The sequence below is a fragment of the Equus quagga genome, chromosome 1 (genome assembly GCF_021613505.1).
Source record: "Equus quagga isolate Etosha38 chromosome 1, UCLA_HA_Equagga_1.0, whole genome shotgun sequence".
NCBI classification, from domain to species: Eukaryota; Metazoa; Chordata; class Mammalia; order Perissodactyla; family Equidae; genus Equus; species Equus quagga.
This window is the reverse complement of record NC_060267.1, coordinates 182,662,935-182,690,534: the sequence shown is the minus strand read 5'-3', so window position 1 is coordinate 182,690,534 and position 27,600 is coordinate 182,662,935. Positions and strand designations below refer to the sequence as shown.

At 42.8% G+C, this 27,600-nt stretch overlaps 1 protein-coding gene across 1 annotated transcript; it reads left to right on the top strand.

Annotated features, from left to right (window-relative positions):
* IGSF10 (immunoglobulin superfamily member 10) lies at positions 1-26,179 on the top strand. Its single transcript, XM_046646377.1, has 8 exons — positions 1-70; positions 459-699; positions 2,221-2,415; positions 3,830-3,959; positions 6,491-6,881; positions 10,988-15,298; positions 15,792-16,692; positions 20,409-26,179. The coding sequence occupies exons 3-8, from the start codon at positions 2,222-2,224 to the stop codon at positions 22,315-22,317; spliced, it is 7,836 nt and encodes a 2,611-aa protein (XP_046502333.1). The 5' UTR covers positions 1-70; positions 459-699; position 2,221; the 3' UTR covers positions 22,318-26,179.
* Positions 26,180-27,600: the final 1,421 nt, after the last annotated feature.

The window sequence follows — 27,600 nt, the reverse complement described above, 5'->3', positions numbered from 1 at the left end:
CCCTTCTGCTCTGCGTGTCCCCGCGACTCGGGACACCGCCGGCGGGAGCCCACGGGTCACCTGGGCAGAGGTGAGCGGCCCCGCCAATCCCTCCGTGGGAGGGGGCGGGATGGGACGCTGCCGGCCAGGGGCTTGGTGGGAATGCGGGAGCCCAGCTGGGCGAGTGGGGTGGAGGGGCGATTCCAGCAGATGGAGGAAGTCCCTTCTTCAGTGATGAGCCCAGCAGAGGACACTGAGCAAAGACTGGTCGGGAGGTGGAGACCCTTATTGTGGGCACCTAAGACAGACGCTTCCAAAAAAAGACACAGCCAGGAGAAACTCCTGGGGCCTGGGGGCAGAGCGCAGTGAGAGTAATAGTTATATTTAAATGACAACTTTAGGAGAATTAAAGCACACTGTTAAGAAGGAAAAAGAAAATTCAAAAACCTCCACTTTGCCTTTTGTTTGTGTAACAACAGCAACCATAATAAAGGAACACGGGGGATGACCACGGGCACGGGCTGCATGGTCTGAAGTCGTGGGGGCTCTGGGTCTCTCCAGAGCGCAGCTCTGGGCTGCGAGCCAGACCGGCTAAGCCACTGCGCGCTGGGAGCAGGGAGCTTTCCCTCACTCAGGTTCCGATACAGCTCTCCATTTCCTGGGAAGATTTTCCGTCTCTGCCGATGTCAGAGGAGTCAGGACCCGGACAGAAGAGCTCAGGTATTGTCAATTTCTGACTATTTCATTATATACATTTTCAGGTTTAAGTCTGTGGAAATCTACTATCCACATATTCTTTTAGACTTTTGATTCTGTATTAAATGACTCATGTGGGCATACTCAGAACTTCTGTTTCTAGCTGAACAAGAGAATTACCTTCATCCTACTGTCCTGTCTTTGCTTACCTGATGATAAGAAGGTGGAGATACTGTCTCTAATCATACATTTATTTAAAATCTTTGTAACCAAATGGTTACAATGACAAAAATGTTCATATGACTAATCCTACATTAGATTTTAATTTGGGCTAAATTCTAATAATAATTCCATTATCTTTAATCTCTATGATGATACAAGCAATTCAGCATCTGTGTTATTTCAGCGTAGTTTATGGCTAAAGGATGGTTACTGGTAGAATCCAAAAGAAACTATTCAATTCCAAGGAACGTTGAGATTTATAAATTATAAAGGTCACTTTTCTTAGAAAAGCATAATAAAGATTTTACTGCAACCCTTGTGTGTTCTGAATTTCAGGAGAAAATTAGATTTGGATTCCTGGCTTGCCCCACATATGGGTAAGAGATAGCATTTTTCCAGCAAGCTGAGCGTGTTCCTTCCCTGGTCATGCTCCTTTCACCCCCCTGGCCGACGTGGGGAGGAGAGGGGACCAAGGAAAGAGGCAGAGGGATGTTCTCAGCAGAGCAAAAGCAGGCGCACCCTGCCTGCGAGGGGTCAGCGTGGCCCCTGCAGTGAGGGTTCAAGCCGGCTCAGCCAGCAGTCACTGTTGGCTATGGTCATCGTTTGGCAGTGAAGTGTGCAATGTGTCTTTTTTGGCAAGGACTTGAGGACATGTCAGAAAGAGATTTATTCACCCTTCCAATGGATTATTACAGCTCTTAAAAATGTTTTTGAAGAAGCCTTAATAAAATGAAAGAGCAAACATTATGCATTCAATGATAAAGTATGCTACAAAATTTGGTTTGATCATATACACACACAATATCAAAAAGGCTGGAAGGCATACAGTAAAATGTTAGTGATTATATCTGGGTGGTGGGAATATGAGCTATTTTATTTTCTTTATTCTACTTATTTATAGTTTTGAAATTTTCTATCATGTACATGTTAGTTTTATAATCAGTTTTTTAAAAGTTAGTCTGAAAGAATTAATGTATACACCGGAAACTAAGCCTTATGTATTTCACTTGTCACAACATCTTCCCTGTGGTCTCCACTCTCTTTTTAATGAATCCCTAAGTGATAGGAATTGCTGCTTCTCATTAAGAAGCGAGAAGCTGGAAAGGACTTTTCACAACGGGAAACAGCCCACTTCACACAGCTCCACGTGAGGGCCCACACACACTATGGCTTTGTAAAGAGTACGTTTTACCAGAAAAGTTGTGAATGCAATTGGCCACTTCGGACCTTTCCCGGGTTACCAGATTACCAGAGTTACTGTGTGTGGTCAGACTGGAACGTTACGCAAACTGTTTCTAACTCCGAGGGGGGATGTTTTTGTAGGATGAAGGTGAAAGGCAGAGCCATCACCTGCTTACTTGTCTCCTTCGCTGTGACCTGCCTGCTGGCCGCCCCGGGGAGCAGGGCCTGCCCTCGCCGCTGCGCCTGTTACGTGCCTGCAGAGGTGCATTGCACGTTTCGGTACCTGACCTCCATCCCAGACAGCATCCCACCCAACGTGGAACGGATCAATTTAGGGTACGTGGAGGCCCTTGTCCCCTTCTCAGGGAAAGATTGATGATTTGCCCCCAAAACACTTGTGACGATTGTTTTAACAATATTTCTCTTCTGAAATGAGCACATGAGAATCTTAAGTTTGTGATAAGTGTTTTCCTGGTAAACTTTTACTAGGAGAAAGTTCTTCTAGAACCTGAAGTCAACCTTGGTAGTTTGAGAGGCCTGTGATTATAGAAAAGCTTTATTCTGGCTACATTTGCTGGAAAGTAATATAGCCCCTATTAAGAATTAGGGTTATGCTGTAGCAGTAAGAGGTGACAGGACACACACACACACACACACATATATATCTTCCTATATAAAAAAGATATGTATGAAAAGTTGGCTAGATCCTTTTTTGTGGCACCTGAGCTAACATCTGTCGCCAATCTTTTTTTTTTTCCTTCTTCTTCTCCCCAAAGCCCCCAAATACATAGTTGTATATTGTAGTTGTGGGTTCTTCTGGTTGTGGCATGTGGGATGCCGCCTCAGCATGGCCTGATGAGTGGTGCCATGTCCATGCCCAGGATCTGAACTGGCAAAACCCTGGGCTGCCAAAGCAGAGTGTACGAACTTAATCACTTGGCCATGGGGCCAGCCCCAGCTAGATCCTTTTATAAGGCCCTTGGATTTTTTCCATACAACCTGCCTTGTTTAAAATGCTTTTTAAAATGCATTCCTAATTAAATCTGCCAAAAGCAACTATATTTTAAAGGTTCATGACAAACTGTGTTTGCATGTGTGTGAACACATGTGCAGTTGGACTTATCATTTATTGGACGTTAGTGAGCACCTACTCTGTGCCAAACACAATGGATGGTACCAGGGATACCATGATGAACAAGATATATTATTCACTTCTGGAAGCTACAGTGAAAGGGAGCAGACAGATGTACAGTCAGGACAACTTAGTAAGAACCATACTAGAGCATATAAGGTGCCTTGAAAGCAATCACTAATAGTTAACGTTAATTGTGTGCTTACTATGGCTTCTTAACCACTACTTTATAGTGATGAATTCCACCTGGGAGAGAGGGGCCAAGACCTCAAAGAATGGGCTGAGTCTTAATAGTGCTCACGAATCGAGAAGGGTGGAGTCAAGGGCATTGCAACCTGAAGGAAAAGAATATACAGAAAGGTTTGAAAATGAGAAGAAGCGGCACGTTCCAGGAATGAGAATCGGCGATTGTAACGGAGACTACAAGGCCGGGGTGGAAGGCAGAACTTCTGTGGCATCTGACGAATTTTAACAGCACTTCAAGCACTGGGTCCTCTCCTTAGGGCACAAATGAAAAGCAGGGAGGCCCGGGGTCTTGTGCGTGTTTGTTGGTTTTCGCTTGGAGATGTGAGCTTCAGTCGACAGTTGCTTACGCCTAGAATGACATTTTTATTTCAGGTACAACAGCTTGGTTAGATTGACGGAAACGGATTTTTCTGGCCTGAACAAACTGGAGTTACTCTTGCTTCACAGCAATGGCATCCACACAATCCCCGCTAAGACCTTCTCGGATTTGCAGGCCTTGCAGGTGAGACCGCCGTGGGGAGGGATGGGGTCACGAGGTGAGATCTACCACCCAAAGCGGCCCGTCTACAGAAGCCAAACATCAACACTGTAAATCAGAAGCAGACAGCGAGGGAGAATGTCAGAGAATTGTTTTCTCTTTAAATACAACAGTAAGTGGAAATTAGAATAATAAGAAAATTCCAAGGCTAGTTTTCTCATACCTCAGACTAAGAGAAAAAAAAATCAATAGCCAAGGATTACTAACCCTTTAAATTTAATCCTGAAAGGCTACTCCTAGTCATGTCCTTCTGGGAATTGAATGTGGTTCCTAAAAATAATTGCTATCTTAGAAGTTTGCTTTCTATACAGCAATATACTTGTCTTAGTTTTACTTTATTTACTTATTTATGCCCTGCCTTGTTCAAAATTTTTTTTTAAATTATGGGGACTTCCAGGAACACATCCAGTATGGTAAGAATTATTACTCCAGTAAGTGAGGAAGTCAAAGGTAAGACAAATCTAGGGGCCGGAACACAGTGTACAGGGAAATGAAGACATGAGATCTGCGCATCCACTGTACGCGGGCCCAGAGGCTGTCAGGAAGTGAACTCACAATTCACGATGTCTATTAATGTTTAATAAATAAAAAACAAAACAACCCTTCAGGAAAAGCACAACCACATCTGACTTTAAATCAGAAGGAAATGTCTCCCAAATCTCCTTATAAAATAAACACAGTATAATAAATTGTCGGTCATATCCGTATAAAAGATGAAACGCCGGTGTGCACAGAGCCTCTGACATCACTTCAGGGCTGTGTAAAGGGAGAGAAGCCGTCTAGGTACATGATTGCTATCTGGCTTAATCGGGCTTTATGTGGAATGCACGTCCTCAGAGAATTAGATGGAATACATATCCTTCACGCAACTCTCTACACACATCTACTTTCTGGACCAGGTTTTCAATAGAGACTGAGGAACACTGAGTTTGCAATTGTTACCTCCAGGTAATACATGGGGCAAAGCTCTTCTTTGTTGCCAATTTAATTTTTCTCTGTCTATTAGGGAACTTGGCATTCCAGAAAAGCATTCCTAACAGAGATGATGGATTAGGTCCCAGTCAGGAAAATACAATGAGAAATTATTATTTTTATTAGCATTTATTTTTCTTTTCTTTTTCGGAGACAGAGTATGTTCAATTAGTAACTGGGGAATACCTACACACTATTGAAATATTAAAAAATGATTTTAGGGCCAGCCTAGTGGTGTAGTGGTTAAATTTGCTGTGCCCCACTTTGGCAGCCCAGGTTTGCAGGTTCAGATCCCAGGCGTGGAACTACACCACTCATCAGCCATGCTGTGGTCGTGACTCAACATACAAAATAGAGGAAGACTGGCAACAGATGTTGACTCAGGGCTAATCTTCTTCAAGCAAGAAAAGAGGAAGATTGGCAGTGGATGTTAGCTCAGGGCCAATCTTCCTCATGGAAAAAAAATTAATTTCAATTCAAGATCAATTAAAATTGTATTACTCATTAAAGCCAAAAAGTGGAAAACAGCCCAAATGTCCAACTGATAAGTGAATAAACAAAATATGTTACATGTGTACAATGAGATAGTATTTGGCAATAAAAAGGAAGGAAGGACTGATACATGCTACAACAGGGATGGGTCTTGAAAATATTAGGCTAATTGAAAAAAGCTAGACACAAAAGGCCACATATTGTATAATTCTATTTGTTGTAAATGTCAAGAATAAGAAAATCCATAGAAAAAAAGTAAATTAGTGATTTTCTAGGGCTAGAAGGAGGGGAAAACTGACTGCTAATGGGTATCAGTTTTTATTTTGGGATGATGAAAATTTTCTAAAATTAGATAATAGAGATGTTTGCACAACTCTTTGAATCTACTAAAAGCCCCTGCATTGTATAATGTAAAAAGGTGAATCTTATGGCATGTGAATTATATCTCAATAAGCCATTATAAATGTGAAAAATAAAATCAGTATATTTCTTATGAAAAATTCAGGTTCAAGAAATCTTAAATTTACTTAAAATATCAAAATGTTTTTTAAAAATCTTATTACGGAAATTTTCAACCATATTCAAAAGTAGAACAATATAATCAGCCCCAATGTAGCATCACCCAGCTTCAATAGTTATCCACACATGACAGATCTTGTTCCATCTGTCCCTCCACTCATTACTTTTCCACTTTATTACATTATTTTGATACAAATCTAAGCTATCGTAATGTCTCATCCATAAGTGCTTCAATACATATCTCAAAGTTAAGGACTCTCTTTAAAAAATAACCACAATATCGTTATTATATCTTAAAAATTTTAGCAGTGATTCCTTAATATCAAATGTTCATGAGTGTTCTAATTTCCCTGATATTCTCATGTTTAATTTGCAACGAATCTGTTTGAGTTAGGATCCAAACAAGGTACACACATTGCCTTCGATTAATCTCCACACATGTTTTATTATTGATACGCTTTCCCTTTTATGATAATTCCTTTGACAAAAAAATGTGCTCTTTTGATTCTTAGGTCTTAAAAATGAGCTATAACAAAGTGCGCAAGCTGCAGAAGGATACTTTTTATGGCCTCGGGAGCTTGACACGGTTGCATATGGACCACAACAACATTGAGTTTATAAACCCAGAGGTTTTTTACGGACTCACCTCTCTCCGACTGGTGCACTTGGAAGGAAATCAGCTCACCAAGCTCCATCCAGATACATTTGTCTCCTTGCGCTACCTCCGGATATTTAAAACCTCTTTCATTAAGTACCTATACTTGTCTGATAACTTTCTCAGCTCCCTCCCTCAAGAGATGGTCTCCTATATGCCTGAGCTGGAAAGCCTTTATCTTCACGGAAACCCCTGGACCTGCGACTGTCATTTAAAATGGTTGCCTGACTGGATACGGGAGAAGCCAGGTATCTAGACTGTTTATTTCTTTGTCCTAATTAAACGGAGGAAAGCTGCCTCGAGGTATTTTTTCAGTAAGTGGGGAGGCCAAGCTAATTTAGCCAGAAAGGAGATGAAGTCTAAAGGACAACTGAGGGGTAATGAATTCTCTTAATTTGTCAGTGAATTCATCGTTCATTGTTTCAGGTCAACCATCCAATCATCACTCTGGACTTTTGGCAAAATTGGGAAATAAATGTTTACCTTTATGTTACTCTTCCCTACTTATCATGAACCATAAAAACCCTTCCCCCTTCTTCTCTTCCTTTCAGTCACCCAGTCAATACCTAGTTTTTGGAGCTCTATTCAAGGCCCTGTGCTCAGTGATGGAAATACCAAGAGCTCTGTCTCTGCTCCTCCCCCGCTTCTGGTGGTTACAGAGGAGCAAGCAGAGTGGGCCATGTGCTTTGATGGGGAAGTAGAATTTGCCACGAAGAGGGCAAGATCCATTCAGTTAATGAGAAGTTACATTATTTTCATTGCTACCCAGGTCACACAGCTCGAAAGTAGAGAAGCAGAAAAGCAAAAGTCCAGACCTTTTATTACCACTTCTGGTTTGCTGCACTTCCGTTCTTGAAAGGATAACGTTTTATTACATTTCTTAGTATTAGCTGTCTGTTGCCTTTCCAATCTCTAGTTTATCTATCCTAGTCCCAGAATGTGCCTAGGACATAGTAGGTACTTAATAATTTTCGTTAAACTAAATTTTTATCAATTAATTAGCCATTTTGACAGTGAATACAAATGAGTTGACCACCCACATATGGTTTTAACGTGTCCCAAAATTGTGTGTGTATATAAAAGAATTAGCCAAACCTATTAGGCCTAACATCTTTCCATCATGTCCAAATAATCAAGTGTTCTCCTTTGGCTGAGGTGCCTTAATGATAATCCTATGAGACTCATGAATCAGTCACATCAACTTCTGCTTTGAATTTTTCTTTCTTTATTTATTTTTGGTGAGGAAGATTGGCCCTGAGCTAACAGCTATGCCAATCTTCCTCCGTTTTGTATATGGGATGCCACCACAGCATGGCTTGACAAGCAGTGTGTCGGTCTGTGCTCAGGATTCAAACTCGTGAACCCCGGGTTGCTGAAGTGGAGCATGTGAACCCAACAAATACACCACCGGGCCAGCCCTGCTTTGAAATTTTTTCCTCTATTCCAAGAGTTCTGACAGTTTCTCATGCCTCTAGTTGCCTCACGTGGCCAGTGACAGGCAGTCCTTCTGTACCTACCTCAGTACTCAAATGTAACACAGCGTCAGCCATTTGGGGTATCTTCCATTCTTAGGTTCCACAAAGCTCTTGCTGTTGCTTTTCTATGAAACATGGATTTGTTGCCCTTTCTCCGGCAAACATTTGATTCACAAATATTAAGTTTAACAACTTGTTTTAATGCCAAAGCATAGTATCATCTTCATAAAAATATTTTAAATGACAGACTTAATATATCTAGGACCAACATGCATGAACTCAGTTGAAGAGAAAACAATATAAATAGCTGGGACAGTATGTGTGTGTGTGTAGGCAGTGGTAGCTATACCAAGAATGCCAGCTGGTCAGCTGCCACTGAAAACACCTTCAATTGTAAGACACATCGCAACTTATAAGTTAAAATGTGGAGGAAATATGGTCTTAGGCTTAGGCCTTCCTCCCTCCCGTCTTTCCTGAGCATCCACTGGCCAGGCTGGGGACACACAGATGAACAAGTACGGAGCTTATAGTCTTGTCGGAAGACAGGCAACTGGACAAGTCGTTCTAACAGTGGGTGATGAGGGGTACAATAGGAGAAGTGGAAGGTTCTAGGAGAACATAAAGCAGGGAGCCCACCCAGGAGCGGGGCTCTTCCAGCTGGTCCCAAAGGAGGTAAGTGGTTAGGCAGTGATGGAAGAGGGCGTCTCAGACAGCAAGTGTATGAGAAGCAGAAGGAACAGCCTATCAGAGCCTGACAGGGCATGGCAGGGCTGAGGAATGGAAAGCGTTTCTGTGGGAGTGGAACCTAGTGTGACGGAGGGAATGGAAGTGACATGATCAGATTTGCGTCTGAGGTCAAATACCCAGTGTATGGGGCCTGCTAACTCTGGTCCATGTGATAGCAATGAGAAGCATACCCAGAGGTGAGCATAATTCTGTGAAAGTCTGCCATGCTCTCTGCTATAGCAAGGTCTGAGCCCAGGGCACTGACAGTCGGTAAAGAGTCACGTCCGGTTGGTAAGTGGGGTTAAGAAGAGCCTCTTATGAGTGTGCAGAGGTTTTCCGGCTTGCCAGCTGCCCCCTCTGCATAGGGTTAGACTTTAAAATTTGCTGAAGAAGCCTGGGTAGCCAGACAGCTGTGGCATTACCTGGCACACTGACGTACACACTGAAGGGCTTGGAGTCCTCGGTCAGAGGGAATTTCTCAAGCCTTTGACAGGAATTGTGCACATGTGGGAAGGTGATATGAGCCTGTCCAGCCAGTCTGGCAAATGAGGTCTAAGAAGTACACTGCTTCTTTTAAATGCTGTGCCCGATGCATGACGTGGGAGCTGCCTCATGGAACAGCACAGAAGTTCCTGGCTGCATTTTGTGTTAGATAAAACTCTATACCTCTTATCAAGCATTTCAGTGACCTGCCTTTTTGAATAGGCTCGCCAGAGCGGTATTTCTAAATGACCTGGTCTGTGATATCTGAAGACCTGAAAGAGGAGGCATCTATGATCTGGAAAGGCTTAGGCTGGTCCTAGTGCTATAAGACTTGCAGCCTTCAGATTTCTCCAGAATGCCAGACCTTTAACGGGCTGCCCCATTGCCCAGGCACAGGTTCTCCCTCCCCATTAAACCTGGTCCCCCTCCAGCACGTCTACCTCAACCAGTCCAGTTACCAAAGTCCCACACCTGTGTCTTCCTGCCCTCTTCCTCTCGATCATCCTCCATGTTCGACCAAATCCCCGCCTCTTACTGATGGGCTCTACCTGCTTCATCATCTCCTGCATTCATCTGTTCCTCTCCATTCCTACTGTGACTAAGCTAGACTGGCCAATATACCTTGTAATTCAGTCATTGTTCTTTTGGATAATGGAAAGAAACTTAGATTTTTAATGACATCCAAGGACTTACAAGTGATAATTTATCAAACAGGTTGTCTTTTAATGGACAGTGAAGTTCTGTGACTCTTAAAACATTAAAATGATGGGGCTGGCATTGTGGTATAGTGGTTACGTTCACTCACGCTGCTTTGGCAGCCTGGGGTTCGCAGGTTTGGATCCCAAGTGTGGACATATGCACCACTCATCAAGCCATGCTGTGGCAGCATCCCACATACAAAAAATAGAGGCGGGGGCTAGCCCAGTGGCACAGCAGTTAAGTTCGTACGTTCCGCTTTGGTGGCCTGGGGTTTGCCAGTTCAGATCCCAGGTGCAGACATGGCGCCACTTGTCAAGCCATGCTGTGGTAGGTGTCCCACATATAAAGTAGAGGAAGATGGGCATGGATGTTAGCTCAGGGCCAGTCTTCCTCAGCAAAAAGATGGGGATTGGCGGCAGATGTTAGCTCAGGACTAATCTTCCTCAACAACAACAACAAAAAAAAGAGGGAGATTGGCAAAGATGTCAGCTCTGTAACAGTCTTCCTCAAGCAAAAAGAGGAAGATTGGAAACAGATGGTAACTCAGGGCCAGTCTTCCTCATCAAAAACAAACAAACAAAACATTAAAATGAAGAGATAGAATTAAACTGTTAATAAAAAGTGACAAACATAAGCATATCATTTGTTTCCCTAGATGAGGAAACATTCATTCAACTAATATTGACTGAGTCCCAAATATGTATCAGGCACTTTCTAAGCATCTAAAATAGAGCAGTGAACAAGACAGACAAAACCTTTGTGGCTATCGATATAATATCCTGGCAGGGTCTATAGACAATATCTTTTTTAGGAATCAACCCAGAGACAAAAAAAAGTAGGAAACTTTCCACTAGACACTAAAATTTCCAATTATTATTCAAATTCTAGCAAAAGCTCTTTCTTCAAAATGTACAAATGTTAATTCATAAAGAGGCCACAACCGGCAATAATCCAGTTGTCATTTTTCCTAGATATAATAAAATGCAAAAAGGACAGAAGTCCCTCCAGTCCTCAGCAGTGTCCACTTTGCATGAACCCCAGGACCTCTCAAGGCAAGCCCTTGGCTGTGGCTGCAGCTGCAGCTTTCCTGTGCACCAAGCCAACCATTGACCCATCCCTGAAACTGAAGAGCCTGGCTATTCTGGAAGACAGCGGTTCTGTGTCCATCTCTCCCCATGATTTCACGGCACCTTTCGGCTCCCTCACTTTGAATATGACAGACCAATCTGGAAATGAAGCTAACATGGTCTGCAGCATCCAAAAGCCCTCAAGGACATCATCCATTGCATTCACTGAGGAAAATGACTACATCACGCTAAATACATCATTTTCAACATTTCTGGTATGTAACATTGATTACAGTCACATTCAGCCAGTGTGGCAAGTTCTGGCTTTGTACAGTGACTCTCCCCTGATACTAGAAAGGAGCCACTGTCCCAGTGAAACACCACAACTCTGCTACAAATATAAACAGGTGGCTCCTAAGCCTGAAGACATCTTCACCAGCATAGAGGCTGATCTCAGAGCAGATCCCCCTTGGTTAATGCAAGACCAAATTTTCTTGCAACTAAACAGAAGTGCCACCACACTCAGTACATTGCAGATCCAGTACTCCAGTGATGCTCAAGTCACTTTACCCAGGGCAGAGATGAGGCCAGTGACATACAGATGGACCATGATTTCCAGGGATAACAATACTCAGCTGGAACGCACTGTTTTGGTTGGTGGGACTGTTGACCTAGACTGCCCAGGCCAAGGAGACCCCACCCCACATCTGCAGTGGCTTCTAGCTGATGGGAGTAAAGTGAGGGCCCCTTATGTTAGTGAAGATGGACGAATCCTAATAGACAAAAGTGGAAAACTGGAACTCCAGATGGCTGATAGTTTTGACTCAGGCATATACCACTGCATAAGCACCAACTACGATGACGCGGATATTCTCACCTACCGGGTTACCGTGGTAGAGTCCCACGTAGAAGCCCAACACGAGAATGGGGCTCATCATACCGTTTTCAGTGGTGAAACGCTTGACCTTCCATGCCATTCTACTGGCATCCCAGATGCCTCTGTTAGCTGGGTTCTTCCAGGAAACACTGTTCTCTATCAGTCCTCAAAAGACAAGCAAATTCTTAACAACGGCACACTAAGAGTATTACAGGTCACCCAAAAAGACCAGGGTTATTATCGCTGTGTAGCAGCCAACCCATCAGGGGTCGATTTTTTGATTAACCGAGTTTCAGTCAAAACAAAAGGGCAAAGGCCAGTGGAGCACAATGTAGAGACAGATGGATCTGGACTCGATGAGCCCAATCCAATTGCTCATCTTAAGGACTCGCCAGGTGCGCAGCTTCCTACATCTGTTCCAATGGGAGCTGAGGCTGGAAAACAAGTCTGGAGCACAAGTAAGAAGCACAACTATCGGGAGTTAACACACCGGCGGCGTGGAGATTCAACAAATGGACGTTTTAGGGAGCATAGGAGGCAGTTCCCTCCCTCTGCTCGGAGAATTGACCCACAACACTGGGCAGCACTTTTGGAGAAAGCCAAAAAGAATACTATGCCAGAGAAGCGAGAAAATACCACAGCAAGACCACCTCCACTGGTCACTCAGCTCCTGAAAATACCTGCTGAGGAAGGTGACTCTTCAGGCATGCTCCCTCCAGATGAGGAATTGGTGGTCCTGGCAACTAAGGCTCCCAGTGTTCTAGTAAGGACAGTGACTGCTAATTCCAGAAAAACATCTGCTAGCCCTGTGACAAATATAGCTGCTGGCACTGAAGTCTCCCCAATTGTGAGTCCACAAATACTACCACCTGAAAAACCAACAGGTTTCAAACTATCTACTACTGTTAAAACCATACCCATGTCAAACAATATAAACCCAACCACACTGAGCAAAATGCAAAATGCAACCAACCAAAATTTACCTACCATCTTTCCTCTACTACCGGAAGCAACTCAATTTCAGGATGCTGACAACATGGGGAGAAGAGAGCATTTGCAAAGTGCTCCCCCAATAACAGTGGGGACTGTGATCAAAGATGTCCATATCAAAATGCTCAGTAGTGCTCACGGCAAACCTGATATATTCTTAGGGTCAGTAAACGCCACCAAAAGTCATCAGACATCTGTAACAGGAGGCAGTGAACCCAGGAGCAATCACTTCTACTCCCACGTTGCTCTTAGCACCTCCAAGCTCCCTTCAGGCCCACACATTGCTGCTCATTCTCAGTTACAGATTCCTAGAAATAGCACAACTAACATCCCACTGCCCAGACGCTTTGGAAGACGGAGGAAAATTTGGGGCAGGGGGCGAATTATCAGCCCATATAGAGCTCCAGTTCTCCGACAGCATAGATACGGCTTGGGGAGGCCCACATTCCGAGGTTCTCCCGAAGAAAGTACCACTGCCTTTCCAGCCCCAGAGCTCAATGTGCTGTGCCCATCCTGTTCTCCCGGAGGAAGGCGTACCACTGCTGCTACAACAGCATTGTCTTCTCCAAGTTCTGCCCCCATCACCCTCCCCAAAGCTGAAATTGCCAGAGTTGCAGCAGAAGAGTCTACAACTCTAGTTTACAATCCGTCGTTACTATCTGAGAACAAACCACATGTAGATATTGAGAAAACAACACCCACAATGAAATACTTCAGTGCTGGAAGTACCCAAGTGGCTCCAACTGGTGCAGTCATGACTCATGCCCCTGTGTCCACATCTATGGAAAGAACTCACATAATAAATATTGGTTCCCCAAGCGTGCCTAACATCAGTGAAGCTAAAAGAGATTCAGTGAGTGTATCTCCACTTCCAGGCCCCACCACCAAGCCATCTATGCCTCCTACTATAGCCATTACAAGATTTTCGAGAAGGAAAATTCCCTGGCATCAGATCTTTGCAAATAACCACATCCAAAAAGAGAGGTTCAAGAATCAGCATAAATTTGGTTCACAAAAAAGCACGGCCATGGTGCTTCCTAAAAAATCTCCTGCTCTACTCACAGATAAAGTTTCCCCCTTCCATTTCACAACACTCTCAGCAAATGTGATGCAAATTCCATCTGTAGCATCAGCTACAACTCACCACAATACCACCGAGACACACCATCTTGTAAGGCCCCCAACACCAAAGGAGCCACCCTTCCCACCCCTTTACCCTACACTTCCCAGAATCTCAAGCAAGGAGCCAAGTACAGATTTCATATCAATGCAAACAGCCATGCTGACAACTCCTACTGCTCCTGTGTCTATCATTGTCAGTAAAACCCAAATAGCCAGACTCAGGACACAGAAAGTACAAAGTGAAAAGGAGCCTGAGCAGAACGGGGATGACCCAAAGCCCTCTCCCGGCCAGAGTACTGGCTTTACCACATCTGCTGCCGTGACGCCTCCTGTTTTAACCGCAGCTGAAACTTCAACCGAGCCTGATGCCTCTGCTTTCACTCACCCCCCACTGGAAAACACAAAAGGAACTTTAAGAATAACTGGTCTTCATCCAAGAACACTTAATCTGACTTTGAAGAGCACAGGTGCTTCTGAAACCACTGTGTCCAGCAAACTGCACCAGTGGACCAAGACCAGGAGCACAATCAGTGGGCTCTCCACCACGTCCCTGCTCCTAAGCAGCAGTGCCAGTCCCCTGCCAATTCCCACCTCCCCCGCCTTGAGTAATCAAAACGCAGTGACTGACAACATGGCAACTCCGGTTTCCAGGATGATGACAAATAAAATGGCCCAGCCAAATGGCTCCTCAAGGCACAATGCTGATCCACAGCAAATAGCAGCAGAGGTTGCAACATCACCCGAAGTTCACCCAAATGCCAGGTTCACAACTGGAACCACCCACGTTGTCTACTCTGATCTGTTACATTCTACTCCTGTGCCCGCACCATTAACAGTTAAATCACAGAATTCTAAATTGACGCCCTCTCCCTGGTCAGAAAACCATGTTTGGCACAAGTCACACCCAGAAATTCCTGAAAAGGGCAAACAGCCAGCAGTGAGCATGTTCCCCGCTCCAGGCTTCCCAGCGGCCACCACTCATGCTTCCAATTGGGACATACAGAAGACTGCAGAGGAAAGAGACTTTGATAAGACCCCAGTTCAAAAAATAACAACTTCTGAACGTCGTCCCTTCGATTCTTTATCTAGGAATATGTTTGAAAGGCCCAGAATAGTTGGTGGAAAAGCAGCAAGTTTTACTGTTCCGGCTAACTCCGATGCCTTTCTTCCTTGTGAGGCTGTTGGAAATCCCCCGCCCACGATCCGCTGGACCAGAGCCTCACCAGGTATTTCGAGCTGTTTCTTTACAGTTGGTCTTCCTTAGTTATCAAACAGGAAAAAGATTCTGTTATGTCACAGGGTTCCACATCCAAAGAATCAACACCAGTTTCAGATTTCTCCAGGATACAGAAACTATTAATGTTCTCATTTGACATTTGCTGCATGTTGTTTTTGCTCATTATGTTTTAAGACATGTTAATTAAGCTCATTTTTTGAAATGCTTTGAAAACAGATCCAAAGAAAAATGATTTGAAAAAGAGAGAATAGGGATTCATTGTGTTGAACCATCTGGCTTTTAGATTAAAATTATGGGAATAAAAAAATTCCAGAAATAATTTTAGCAATCTGAAGACTGGGTGTCTAATTTTAATTTTAAATAATTTTGCTCTCAGTAGCCTAACACAAAGACAGCTTTCCTCGAGACTTCCACTTGAACCATTTATATTTCCTGTTTAAACTTTGATGACCTATGGCTATAAATTTCTTTCTTCTTATCAGGACTTGATTTGTCTGCAAGGAAACAGAGCAGCAAGTTCCAGGTGCTCCCCAATGGCACCCTGTCTATACAGAGAGTGGAGATTCAGGACCGTGGACAGTACCTGTGCTCGGCATCCAATCCGTTTGGCACAGACCGCCTTCATGTCACCTTGTCCGTGGTTTCCTATCCCCCCAGGATCCTGGAGAGACGTACCAAAGAGATCACAGTCCATTCCGGGAGCACTGTGGAATTGACGTGCAGAGCTGAAGGTAGACCAAGCCCCACGGTTTCCTGGGTTCTCGCAAACCAAACAGTGGTCTCAGAATCATCTGAGGGGAATGGGCAGGCCCTGGTGACATCTGATGGAACGCTGGTCATCCACAATCTCAGTATTTATGACCGGGGCTTTTACAAATGCCTGGCCAGCAACTCAGCTGGCCAGGACTCACTGCTGGTTAAAATACAAGTCATTGCAGCCCCACCTGTTATTCTGGAGCATAAGAGGCAAGTCATTGCAGGGATGTGGGGTGAAAGTTTGAAGCTGCCTTGTACTGCCAAGGGAACTCCTCAGCCCAGTGTTCACTGGGTCCTCTCTGATGGCACTGAAGTGAAACCACTACAGTTGGTCAATTCCAGGTTGTTCTTATTTTCAAATGGGACTCTGTATATAAGAAACATAGCCTCTTCTGACAGAGGCACTTATGAATGCATTGCTACCAGCTCCACTGGTTCGGAGAGAAGGGTGGTAATTCTTACAGTGGAAGAGCAAGAGACCATCCCCAGAATAGAATTTGCATCCCAGAAATGGACTGAGGTGAATTTTGGAGACAAATTACTCCTGAACTGCTCAGCCATTGGGAAACCCAAACCCAAAATAATCTGGAGGCTACCATCCAAGGCCATCGTTGACCAATGGCACAGGTAAGCCACACCTCTTGTGTTGAGATGACCTTCTTTATCTGTTTAGCTGTACAACTTCTGAAATGAAAAGTGATACGGTGAGGCTACAGCAGTTTGCACACAAAACCAACTCCCTCCAGAGACCTAATCCTTTTGAGATTAACGTAAAATAATAAATTATATAAAAACCAAGCTTCTTACATGCCTAACTCTAAGGGCCAACTTATTGAGTTTACATCTAAAAGCAGAATAAAAATCTCATTTGCTTCCATAGTCGTGACAGTTTTCAAAGAGTAACTGTGTAAATGTATTCATAATCTCTCTATCCAAAGAAGGAGGGAATTTTGTAATGCGATCAAGGTCCTGGAGAGACACACTCCATCATTTCACTCTTCAGCATCTCCTATGAAACATTTAAATTCTAGTATATTTGTACTTAATTTTTTCTATTCTAAAATTGCAAAGCACTTTATGAAAGTCACAACATTAAGACCTTAAAGTGACATGTATTCAGGACCTCCTGAATACTCATATTCATTGACATATTGTCACATATTGTCAGACACATATATGCACATACATATTTTCCCTAATATGCTGTTTCAGGAATACTAGTATTCATTTTTGTCTGGTTTTCTGTATAGATTAAATCTTATCTTTGAAAAGCAATAATTATAGCTTGTAAGAGCTACATTTACATGACTTTATGCCATGATTTTCCATAACACGACAGAAAAAGATGGGAATGAGCATTTCCATCTTATATGTTTATTTATTAATAGAAAATATCCATGCGGGAAAAATTATACAGAATAGATTTGAATTTATTCTCATGCTTAGAAGTTGAAGAACAGACTTTTTTCTAGTGTCACACTAGAAGTTGGTATTGAATGTAGCTAATGAATTTAACTTGTGATCTTTAATTCAAAAGTAAATGTTAATTTTCAAGTTTTTCAATTAACAAGTCATCAAAATGCCCTGACCAAATGTTGAATTGAAATTAGTTTAGACTTAAAATGAAAAAATGCTGAGTTATGAAATGTAAACTTTATACACCCCATGTTGATGTTTGTTATCTACTATATGATGCTTTATGGCATCAAATATTTTCAATGCTTTATCAGTTTTTGCATTTAATATTATAATATCAGCATGTCTCATTTTTCTTTGCCTTCAAGTAATCAGAAGCATTTCATTAATGTTGAATGCCAGTTCTCTTTTCTGAAATTAATGCATTTAAAATAAATTCCACAGCACATGGGAATGATCCTCATTCACCCAGAGACTGCTCCTTATTCTGTGTCATTTTGAATACAGTTTCACTATCCCTGCAGAAACCAATGCAAGAAGTGTAGAAGGGGTTATACTTGCGAGAGGAATAGCAGATAAAGTTCAAAGTTTAGGTTGTAAAGACAAGGCCCAACCATTTACTGGGAGTTAAGTCAATTTTAGAAAATGGAGATCTTTTATCAGGAGGTATGAAGAAATATAAGAGAAGGTTTTACAAAGTTAATCCAAAGGAAGTCTAGAGAGTGTTCTAAAACAATTAGCATCTCAGCATGAATCTTCACCAGGTATTCCAAGAAATCCTTCAAAATTAAACAGCAAAGAAATAAATTAGGTAGGCTGTTTGTATTTTGTTTTGGGAAGGGACGTATGGAACACAGCAGACTCACAGCACTATAGTCTGTCTCCGTCACTTTCAACATATGTGACCCCGTGTCCGCACAGAATTGTGCTTTGTCTCCTTTGGAACTTTGGCCATCATGACCTGGGAGCTTGTTGCAAGAGCAGAACCTCAGGCTCCACCCTTGACCAGCTGACCCAGAACCTGCACTTTAAAAAGATCCTCAGAACCACAGGCACAGTAAAGCCTGAGAAGCATTTCTTTAGAAAGACTGCGGATGCCTGTCATCGTATTAATCTCTATAAAAAATCCCATTTCTTTTACTCAGGAGAAACTTCTAGTTTTAAAAGTAAATGCTCTCTCTTAAAAATATTAGTTTATAAAAAGCAGCAGCTACAATTCTGTCTCTTTCTATGTATTGCAACATCCAGATGCATCAGATTTGCGGGTGGGGGAAGGCCACTCTAAATCAACGGTTTTCAAAGAGTAATCCCTCTACCAGTAGCATTAGCTTTGCCTGAGAACTTGAATTGGAATCTGTGTTCTTACAAGCCCTCCTGGTGGTTTTGGTGCACCCTGAAATTTGGGACCGGTTTTCAAACTTAATTTTTCCTAAGAGTCACCTGGGAAGTTTGTTGCAACACTGGGTTCCCAGATCCTGGCCAGATCTATTGGATCAGAAGCTCTGATGAGTGCAGCCAGGAGATATGCATCTTAAGTTAGCACCCACATAATCCGGACGCAGGTGATGAGAGTCTGCCCCGAAACCTGAGACGCAGAGCAGCAGTTCTCAGGCTTGGCTGCACGTGAGAATCATGTGAAAACTAAGAATCCTGATGCCGAGGCCACAGTTTGGGCCGATGAAGTCAGAATCCTGGAGATGGGACCCAGGCATCAGCGTTATTTTATCAAGTGACGTCAAGGTGCACTTAAGTTTGAGAATCAGTGCTTTCAGAAACTATCAGGCAAGAATGACAGCAGGTGGCAGTGACGCAGGGCAAAGAAGGCAGGGCTTGAGAACCAGCCCTGGGACCTGAGGGCAGTTACAGTCTCTCCAAATATCTGTTTGTTTCAGCTGGATAGTGGGGGACTGCCCAAAGATTAAAAAGGAATTGCAATGTGCCTGGCAGTTCCCATCCCTTTATTAAGGGAATCCATTAGGATAATTTTACTATGGTTTACATGCCACAGAAGTTCCTTCCACACTTGGAAAAAAGGGAAAAAAAAAAAAAAGAGCGCCAACACCTTTTGTAGTATCATACTACAACACTCTCACTCTTCTTATGATATGTTTGCTGGAGAATAAAAAATGACTTGAGGCTGTGTGACTCAGTTAGCAGTTATGCCATGAAAGGGCGTCCATGCTTTTCTCTCCAGCTTTACCTACCTGCTTAGAAAAAAGCCATACCTATAAATTTTCACCTTTGGGTGTTCTTTGTCGCGTTTCTAGCACCAATTTGATTTCCACTGGTCTTTCCACCAGGAAAGATCTGCCATCTGGTGGTCCAATGAGGTAATGGCAGGCTATGTAGTGGCTTCAGAGAGACGTGTTGCACACAGCTCAACGTAACGCAGAGACCAGAGTCGCTCTACAGCTGCCTGCAAAGGACAGACGCTACAGCAAGCCTCTAAGGAGTCTCACACTGGCATTTTCTCTCTTTATGACAAAGTAGAACTTATTTTCTAACCAAATAACTAATTGTTTTGTTACTAATATCTCTTTAAAAAGTATAATCTGGCATCTTTTCTGAGCAAGTAAATTTGTATGAAAGTTCTTTACAATATAACAAAATGATCATTCCATATGTAAAGTGGTCAAGAAACTTACGTGTCTAGGAAACTGGTAGTTCTAGCATTCTCACCATTAAAATGTTTTTTTAAAATCGCATGCAAAGGAGATTCATTTGAAGTTCATCTGAGAAATACTAGCTTGCACTAAATTTCATCTTTCAGCCAATAGCTTAAAAGACAATAAGCTAGTACTGATTTAAATGTCATTGCAACAGTTTTAAGAAATGTCTGTATAGCTAATCCTGTGCAATTAAGACAACCCCCCACCCGCCACCCCTTGCTAAGAGCTGCACACTCAAATCAGTGTCCTCTCTCCTAGAATGGGCGGCCGAATCCACGTCTACCCAAACGGATCCCTGTTTATTGGGTCAATAACAGAAAAAGATGGCGGTGACTACTTGTGCGTGGCAAGAAACAAGATGGGGGATGACCTGATACCGATGCACGTTAGCCTGAGACTGAAACCTGCCAGAATCGACCACAAGCAACATTTCAAAAAGCACGTGTTCTATGGGAAAGATTTCCAAGTCGACTGCAAGGCTTCTGGCTCGCCACTGCCCGAGATCTCTTGGAGTTTGCCCGATGGAACGATGATAAACAGTGCGATGCAAGCTGATGATAGCGGCCACGGGGCCAGGAGGTACACCCTGTTTGACAATGGAACCTTGTACTTCAACCAAGTTGGCATAGCAGAGGAAGGGGATTATACTTGCTATGCCTGGAACACTCTCGGGAAAGATGAAATGAAGGTCCACCTGACAGTCATAACAGCTGCCCCACGGATCAGGCGGGGTGACAAGACCAGCACGAGAATCAAGGCTGGAGACATGGCCGTCCTTGACTGTGAGGTCATTGGGGAACCCAAACCGAAAATATTTTGGTTGCTGCCTTCCAATGACATGATTTCATTCTCTAAGGATAGGTTCACATTTCATGCCAACGGGTCTTTGTCCATCAACAAGGTGAACCTGCTCGATTCTGGAGAGTATGTGTGTGTGGCCCGAAATCCCAGTGGGGATGACACCAAAATGTACAAACTGGACGTTGTCTCCAGACCTCCATTAATCAATGGTCTATATACAAACAAAACTGTCATTAAAGCCACAGCTGTGAGGCATTCCAAAAAACACTTTGACTGCCGAGCCGAAGGGATGCCATCTCCTAAAATCATGTGGATCGTGCCGGACAATCTCTTCCTCACAGCCCCATACTACGGGAGTAGAATCACCGTCCACAGGAATGGAACCTTGGAAATCAGGAACGTGAGGCTTTCAGATACAGCCGATTTTATCTGTGTGGCTCGGAACGAAGGAGGAGAGAGTGTGCTGGTGGTACAGTTAGAAGTACTGGAAATGCTGAGAAGACCAATATTCAGAAATCCGTTTAATGAAAAAACAGTTGCCCAGCTCGGAAAGCCCACAGCACTGAATTGCTCTGTTGATGGAAACCCACCACCTGAAATAATTTGGATTTTACCAAATGGCACACGATTTCCCAACGGACCACAAAATTCTCAGTATCTGATAGCAAGCAACGGTTCTTTTATTATTTATAAAACAACGCGGGACGATGCAGGAAGATATCGCTGTGCAGCAAGAAATAAAGTTGGTTATATTGAGAAACTGATCATCTTAGAAATTGGCCAGAAGCCAGTTATTCTCACTTACGCACTAGGAACAGTGTACTGCATCAGTGGAGAATCGCTGTCATTGCACTGTGTGTCTGATGGAAGCCCTAAGCCCAATATCAAATGGACCGTACCAAGTGGATCTGTAATAGATAGGCCTCAAATTCATGGAAAATACCTATTGCATGAAAATGGCACCTTAGTCATCAAAGAAGCAACAGCTTATGACAGAGGGAACTATATTTGTAAGGCTCAAAATAGTGTTGGCCATGCCCTGATCACTGTTCCAGTAATGGTTGTTGCCTTCCCTCCCCGAATCACCAATCGCTTACCCAGGAGCATCCTCGCAAGGACAGGAGTGGCCGTGCGGCTCCACTGTGTTGCCCTGGGGGTCCCCAAGCCGGAAATCACATGGGAGATGCCTGACCACTCCCTGTTCTCAATGGCCAAAAGAGGGAGGACACACGAAATGAGGCCTTTTCACCCACGAGGCGCCCTGGTCATTCAGAATCCTCAGCCCTCGGATTCTGGGATTTACAAATGCGCGGCCAAGAATCCACTTGGTAGTGATTACGCAACAACTTATATTCAAGTGATTTGACTGAACAAAGTCAACATCGGGACAGAGTTTATTTTTTGGAAGAAGTTTAATCAAAGGCAGCCATAGGCATGTAAATGAATTTGAATACATTTACAGTATTAAATTTATAGTGGACATGCAAAAAAAAAAGACTTGTAAATAAATGCATTATGAACTGATACTGATTTCTTTAATGGATCTCAAAACAAGCTTTTTAACTTAAGGCACTTTTATTTTGCCAACAAATAACAATGAAGGTGAAGGGAGACTGTCCCCGGAAGCAAACAAACACCAAGGTACCCGCGCTGCCCACCAGAGCGGGCCCTTCCTCCACCGCCAGGTGCCTAGTGTCCACCTGCTACCAAGGTTACAAGCTTGGCGCTGAGGACAGAGACACAAAAAAAATTAAATGTGCAGTCTCAATGTAAATTTGCCATCTCGATGTATAAATATTTTGTGGTTGGTTTATAAATAATTTACTAAAACCTACAGAAAACAAGCACTGAGCTGTTTTGATTACGATTCACCATTTTGAGCACACTGACAATTTTCACTGATGGGGAATACAAAAATGTTTTAGTGACTGCATTTAAAAATCAATGCAGGCTAACTTTTTCACGTGTAAAAAGCAACTTAATCCCTGCACATCATAAAGTCTGGAAAGGGGGTTGATTACCTTTTGTCCAAATAAACCCATGGAAAAGGTTTTAAAAATACAATGAAACTTCCTTATAACTTCAAAACCTACTTCAGGCACCCCTGGGTTTAGAACTGTTTACAAGGAGAGTTTTCTGAGGAGGAACCATTGCTCTATGAGCGTTTATTTCATTGTGACAATCCTCTATGTGGCAGGAAAATGTTTGAGAAAATCTAGATCTAATACATGTAATGAAGTTTCACTGTACTTAATTTGGTCAACCCTACAGAAAATGCTTTTTGTTAATTCACTGAATTTATTTATATTACATGCTTAATTCAACCTGAATTAATCTGGGGGACATTAAGATTGATCTTTTCTAATTCTAGCAGCTGGGAAGATTTTCCAGTGTAATTTCTCCAGCATCTACTCGAATATTCACCTATTATTTAAGAATAATTATAGGAGCTTTAATAAGCAGAAAAGAAGAAGAACTTGCCAAAGGTCTTGCTCGGATAATTCAGCACACAAAACCAATGGCTAGGTCAGCCCCTCCCAGTTAACTATCTGAAACATCCTGGGAGCTCGCTGCATCATTTCCATCACACCAACTTTCAGCTGGCCCCACCTAAGGGGGGGACTTACTTCCGGGCCAAGAGGCGTGAATAAAATGACAAATGTAACCCCCGTTAGGAATGAGCCTGCAGTGCAAATAGGGTGCCTAGGGCTTCTTACATCGAGCTGCACTGACTTCAAAGCCTTATCTTTAAGGGTATCTGGGGTCTCCATTTTCTCCGATGATGACTTCCTTTCTATCTCTTCGAGCAAATTACCAGGTCTGCCAAAGGATAGGGCTTTCCCTGTGATCATCTTAATATGAATTAATGCATTTGCTAAAAAAGAATCCTCTCAGGATAGAGGATTAAGTCGGAGGAAACATGATAGGACTAGATTAAAAATTCCAGTTGTTCTCTTTATAATGCACAGGGGAAAACCAGCTTTAGGTTTTTCCTCACTTTCCATAGAATTGTTAAATTATAGGGCCTTACCATGACTTCGCTTCCTCAACTAAAGGAAAAAGACAACAGAAAAAGTATACCCCACAGCTTTCATGTGCAAAATGATTAATAAATTAATTTCACTAACTTCTGCAAAATATAAAGTGCATATAAATGCTATGCAATTATAACACTCATTCTGGAAACAGTATTACTGCTGTTTGCAATATTGAGCTACAAAAATATATGGCTCAAACTGAAAAGTGGCATTTTAAATGCCAATAACTCTTGAAAAGAAAGAAAACAATCAGGAGAGAACACGACTCACCAGGCACGACATTCACATTTCGGTGGTTTTGCCAAGGCAGTCCTTATATGAATATATTACTTTGAAGAAAAATAACTTCATGAACTCTAAGTATGATTCTCGAGAGGGAAAAAAATCTGACATACAAAACCAGCTGAAATGTAAAGATTCATCTTCTGAAAGCAGATAGAATATAGTAATTTAGTGAAAAGGATGGTCTTTAATGTTTTGGCAAAGTCGTTTCCAGCCCAGAGTAAACACGAAATGAGCAGGCTGGAGGGAAAGAGTTTCACAGTGTACAAAGCGGTTCACACGGATGCTGCCACAGCAAAGTAAGCGGACGTGTATCTGAGGTCGTTTGCATGAGTCAAACTTTGCAATGAGTAACTCACCTAGGAAGATATAAATTATTTATATAATGATTTGCAAAAGAAGTGATCTACTGAAGTTGTACTAGCTACATTTAAAAAAAGGAGTTCTACATGGTTGCTCATTATAGACAAATCTATTCACAGTATGCTTGACTACATTACATGGAAAATCATATGGCAAAAGAAAATGAATTAACACAGAACATGGGAAAATATCCCCCACATATGTTTTAAAATGCCCTGCAATTCTCACATTCAAAATTTTATGCATCTAAATCTAAAAAAATATTATATGGAATACTCTTAAGTTCCACAAACTGATAATAATTTACTGTATTTTTTACTCTAATAGGAGCAAATTACCACATACTTGAACAAAGTTAAAATAGTTACTATTTCTTTATAATAAATTTGATGTATAATTTACTTTACTTGTGCTTTTTGCACCAATTTATAAATACAGTATATGCAATACACAACCAAGACTGACACCAACATTAATAATTAAGTTCAAAATAGCAAATACTTACCATACAAAATAAACAGCAAATACATCTCTTATGAAAGCCAGAGGCTTCTGGACTTGGGGGCCAGATTCTCTGGGAACCGTGTCAAGGTTGAGCGCTGTGCAATCTGAGGCCAGCTGCGAGATTTTTTTTTCTCAGTTGGCATAAGGTTCAGGAGAACCCAAACTGGACAGAGTCATTTTTGCCAAATCTGGCAATAAATAATTGGAACAATTCCACTGTGATTTGCTCGGGCCTTTAAAATTTACTCGTTCTACCTTCACAAAGACTCTGGCCAATGACCTTGCCACGGACACCAAATTCAAGCGCGGCTACTTCTAACAGGCTTCCACACACCTTGGGGTGACTCTCACGGAAGCCCTGGTTCAAGTTCTTGCTCTAAGAAGCTTAAGGACTAAGCAACAATCTGTTTCAGCACCTTTTGACCACAACAAAAGCAAAGAAAAACCCTACATAAATAAGAACAAAGTTTATAAAGTGCTTATGAAATTACAAACATTTCAAATGAGAGCAATGCGAATCAATGTCCATTTCACCATCAAAGGTGAATGCTGAATAAATGGGTCACTTCTGGGTCAAGATCGGACATGCCTTTCAAATCAGTAGTTTGGTCCGGCACAGTTTGCAAAAATAAATCTTCATCATTAATGAATACATAAATATGTTAAATCCACCATAATTCATTCTTTCTATAACTATGAGATTAAAAAAAAAAAGCACCAATTTCGAAAGGTCTGCTACCACACTCTTCCTGGAGTAGGCCCTCATGATCCACATTGTTAAACCTACTGCAGAGCTGAATGCAACACCACCAAACCCCATCTCCTCCATTACTTTCTGTTGAAACACCTTCGTATGAAATGAAGCCTAAAACGTAGGAAAACTTCAAAGAAATAAAAGAACCAAGGGACATTTCTAAAGACGACTAATGCATTAAACTTGATTTTCTGTTTTTCAGTGCAAACACCAAACTTCACGTCTCGTCCTCTTCTGGGGTCAGAAGTGTGAAGGGTGCCCATAGGGAGCCACTCCTTGCTGTGGCTGGTTACCTATTGAGAAAAATACATTCACATGAGACTGCAGATGCAAGTTAGGCCACAGACAGACAGACGCTACTCCTGTTGTCGCTGCTCTCAGAGCCAGCCTCAGGAACGGGGATCAGGCTGGCCGGCGAGCACAGCACCGCCTGGAGCCCTGGGAGGCAGGGTCTAAAGACGGCAGCTGAATTCATTCCGCAGAGGTGCCAGCACAAGGTCCTAGGAGGAGCATAAGCCCATCCAAAGTCTCTCTCTGAACTAAGAAACAACAGCAGCAACATATGAAAATAAAACATGGAGAATTCTCACACTTTCATTAACTCTCCCAGTCAGAGGGTTAACACGGACATCAGAATGGTGAGAAGTACTTGAAACCGGACAGTTTTCTGCAAACAGCCGTAAGATACATGAGAACTGACAAGAGTGTATGTGTGTATGAGGGCGGCTCTGCGTGTGCTGACTCAAGTGTGTGGCTATGCATACAGGTACATGTGCACACACAAACAGAGGAAAAATAAAGAGCAGGCAGTAGGTCCAAGAATACGATACAGGCTCAGCAGCCGCTACTAGTGCCTACACAACTCTGGGGGATTATTCAGTTCCAGAGGCCCACGCCATGGGCTACGATCTAAAAGGAGCCCTCTGGAGTTGTGCCCTGGGCAGCTCATCATGGACACCGTTCTTCAACAAAAGAGGTGGCATAACTGCTCTCATCAGGCAGCAGAGTGTGCACCGTGCTTCAGAAGTGGGCTCTGGGGGAGGCCGTGCGAGCTCCAGGCCCAGCCGTGCCCTTCCTGTCGGCTGAAGAACCTCGGGCTCTGCCTCAGCCGTGTCCTCGTCTACACACAGGGACAGTCACAGCCCCTCCTCTCACGGGGTGGGCTAGGAATCAAGGGAATTAACACACATAAGGTCGAGCGCCTGGTCCAGGAAGGGCCTCCCTAAATGACGGCTTAAAACCAACAGAAAAGCTGCATTCTGTGAGCACCGGGAAGCAGGAAACAAGAGAAGATGTGCTCCCGAAATAGGGGCCACTACATAAAAACCACAGGGACTACTTCTAAACACCAGCAAAACTCTAAAATATAAACACGTCATCTCTGCCTTAAAATTACATTCTCTCTGTAGCCATGTGAAAATATGAACTCTGGAATTAATGAAGCACAATGAAATTTTAGCCACACGTTTGTTTCACAGACCATCCTCATGAAACAGCACTTGGAAAAGAAGACTGATTTACATGATTTAACTGAAATTTAATGAGGCTATAAGGAAAATATTAGAAGAAAACAAAAAAAAAAGATCTTGGTCAGGCCCTGGCAGAGACACGAGGTCCAAGAGGAGCGTTCCCCCTGCCAGGAAATCCACTCAGACAGCAGCCAGCAGGGAATCAGGACCAGAATCAAGCTGCCATTGGCCTGAAACGG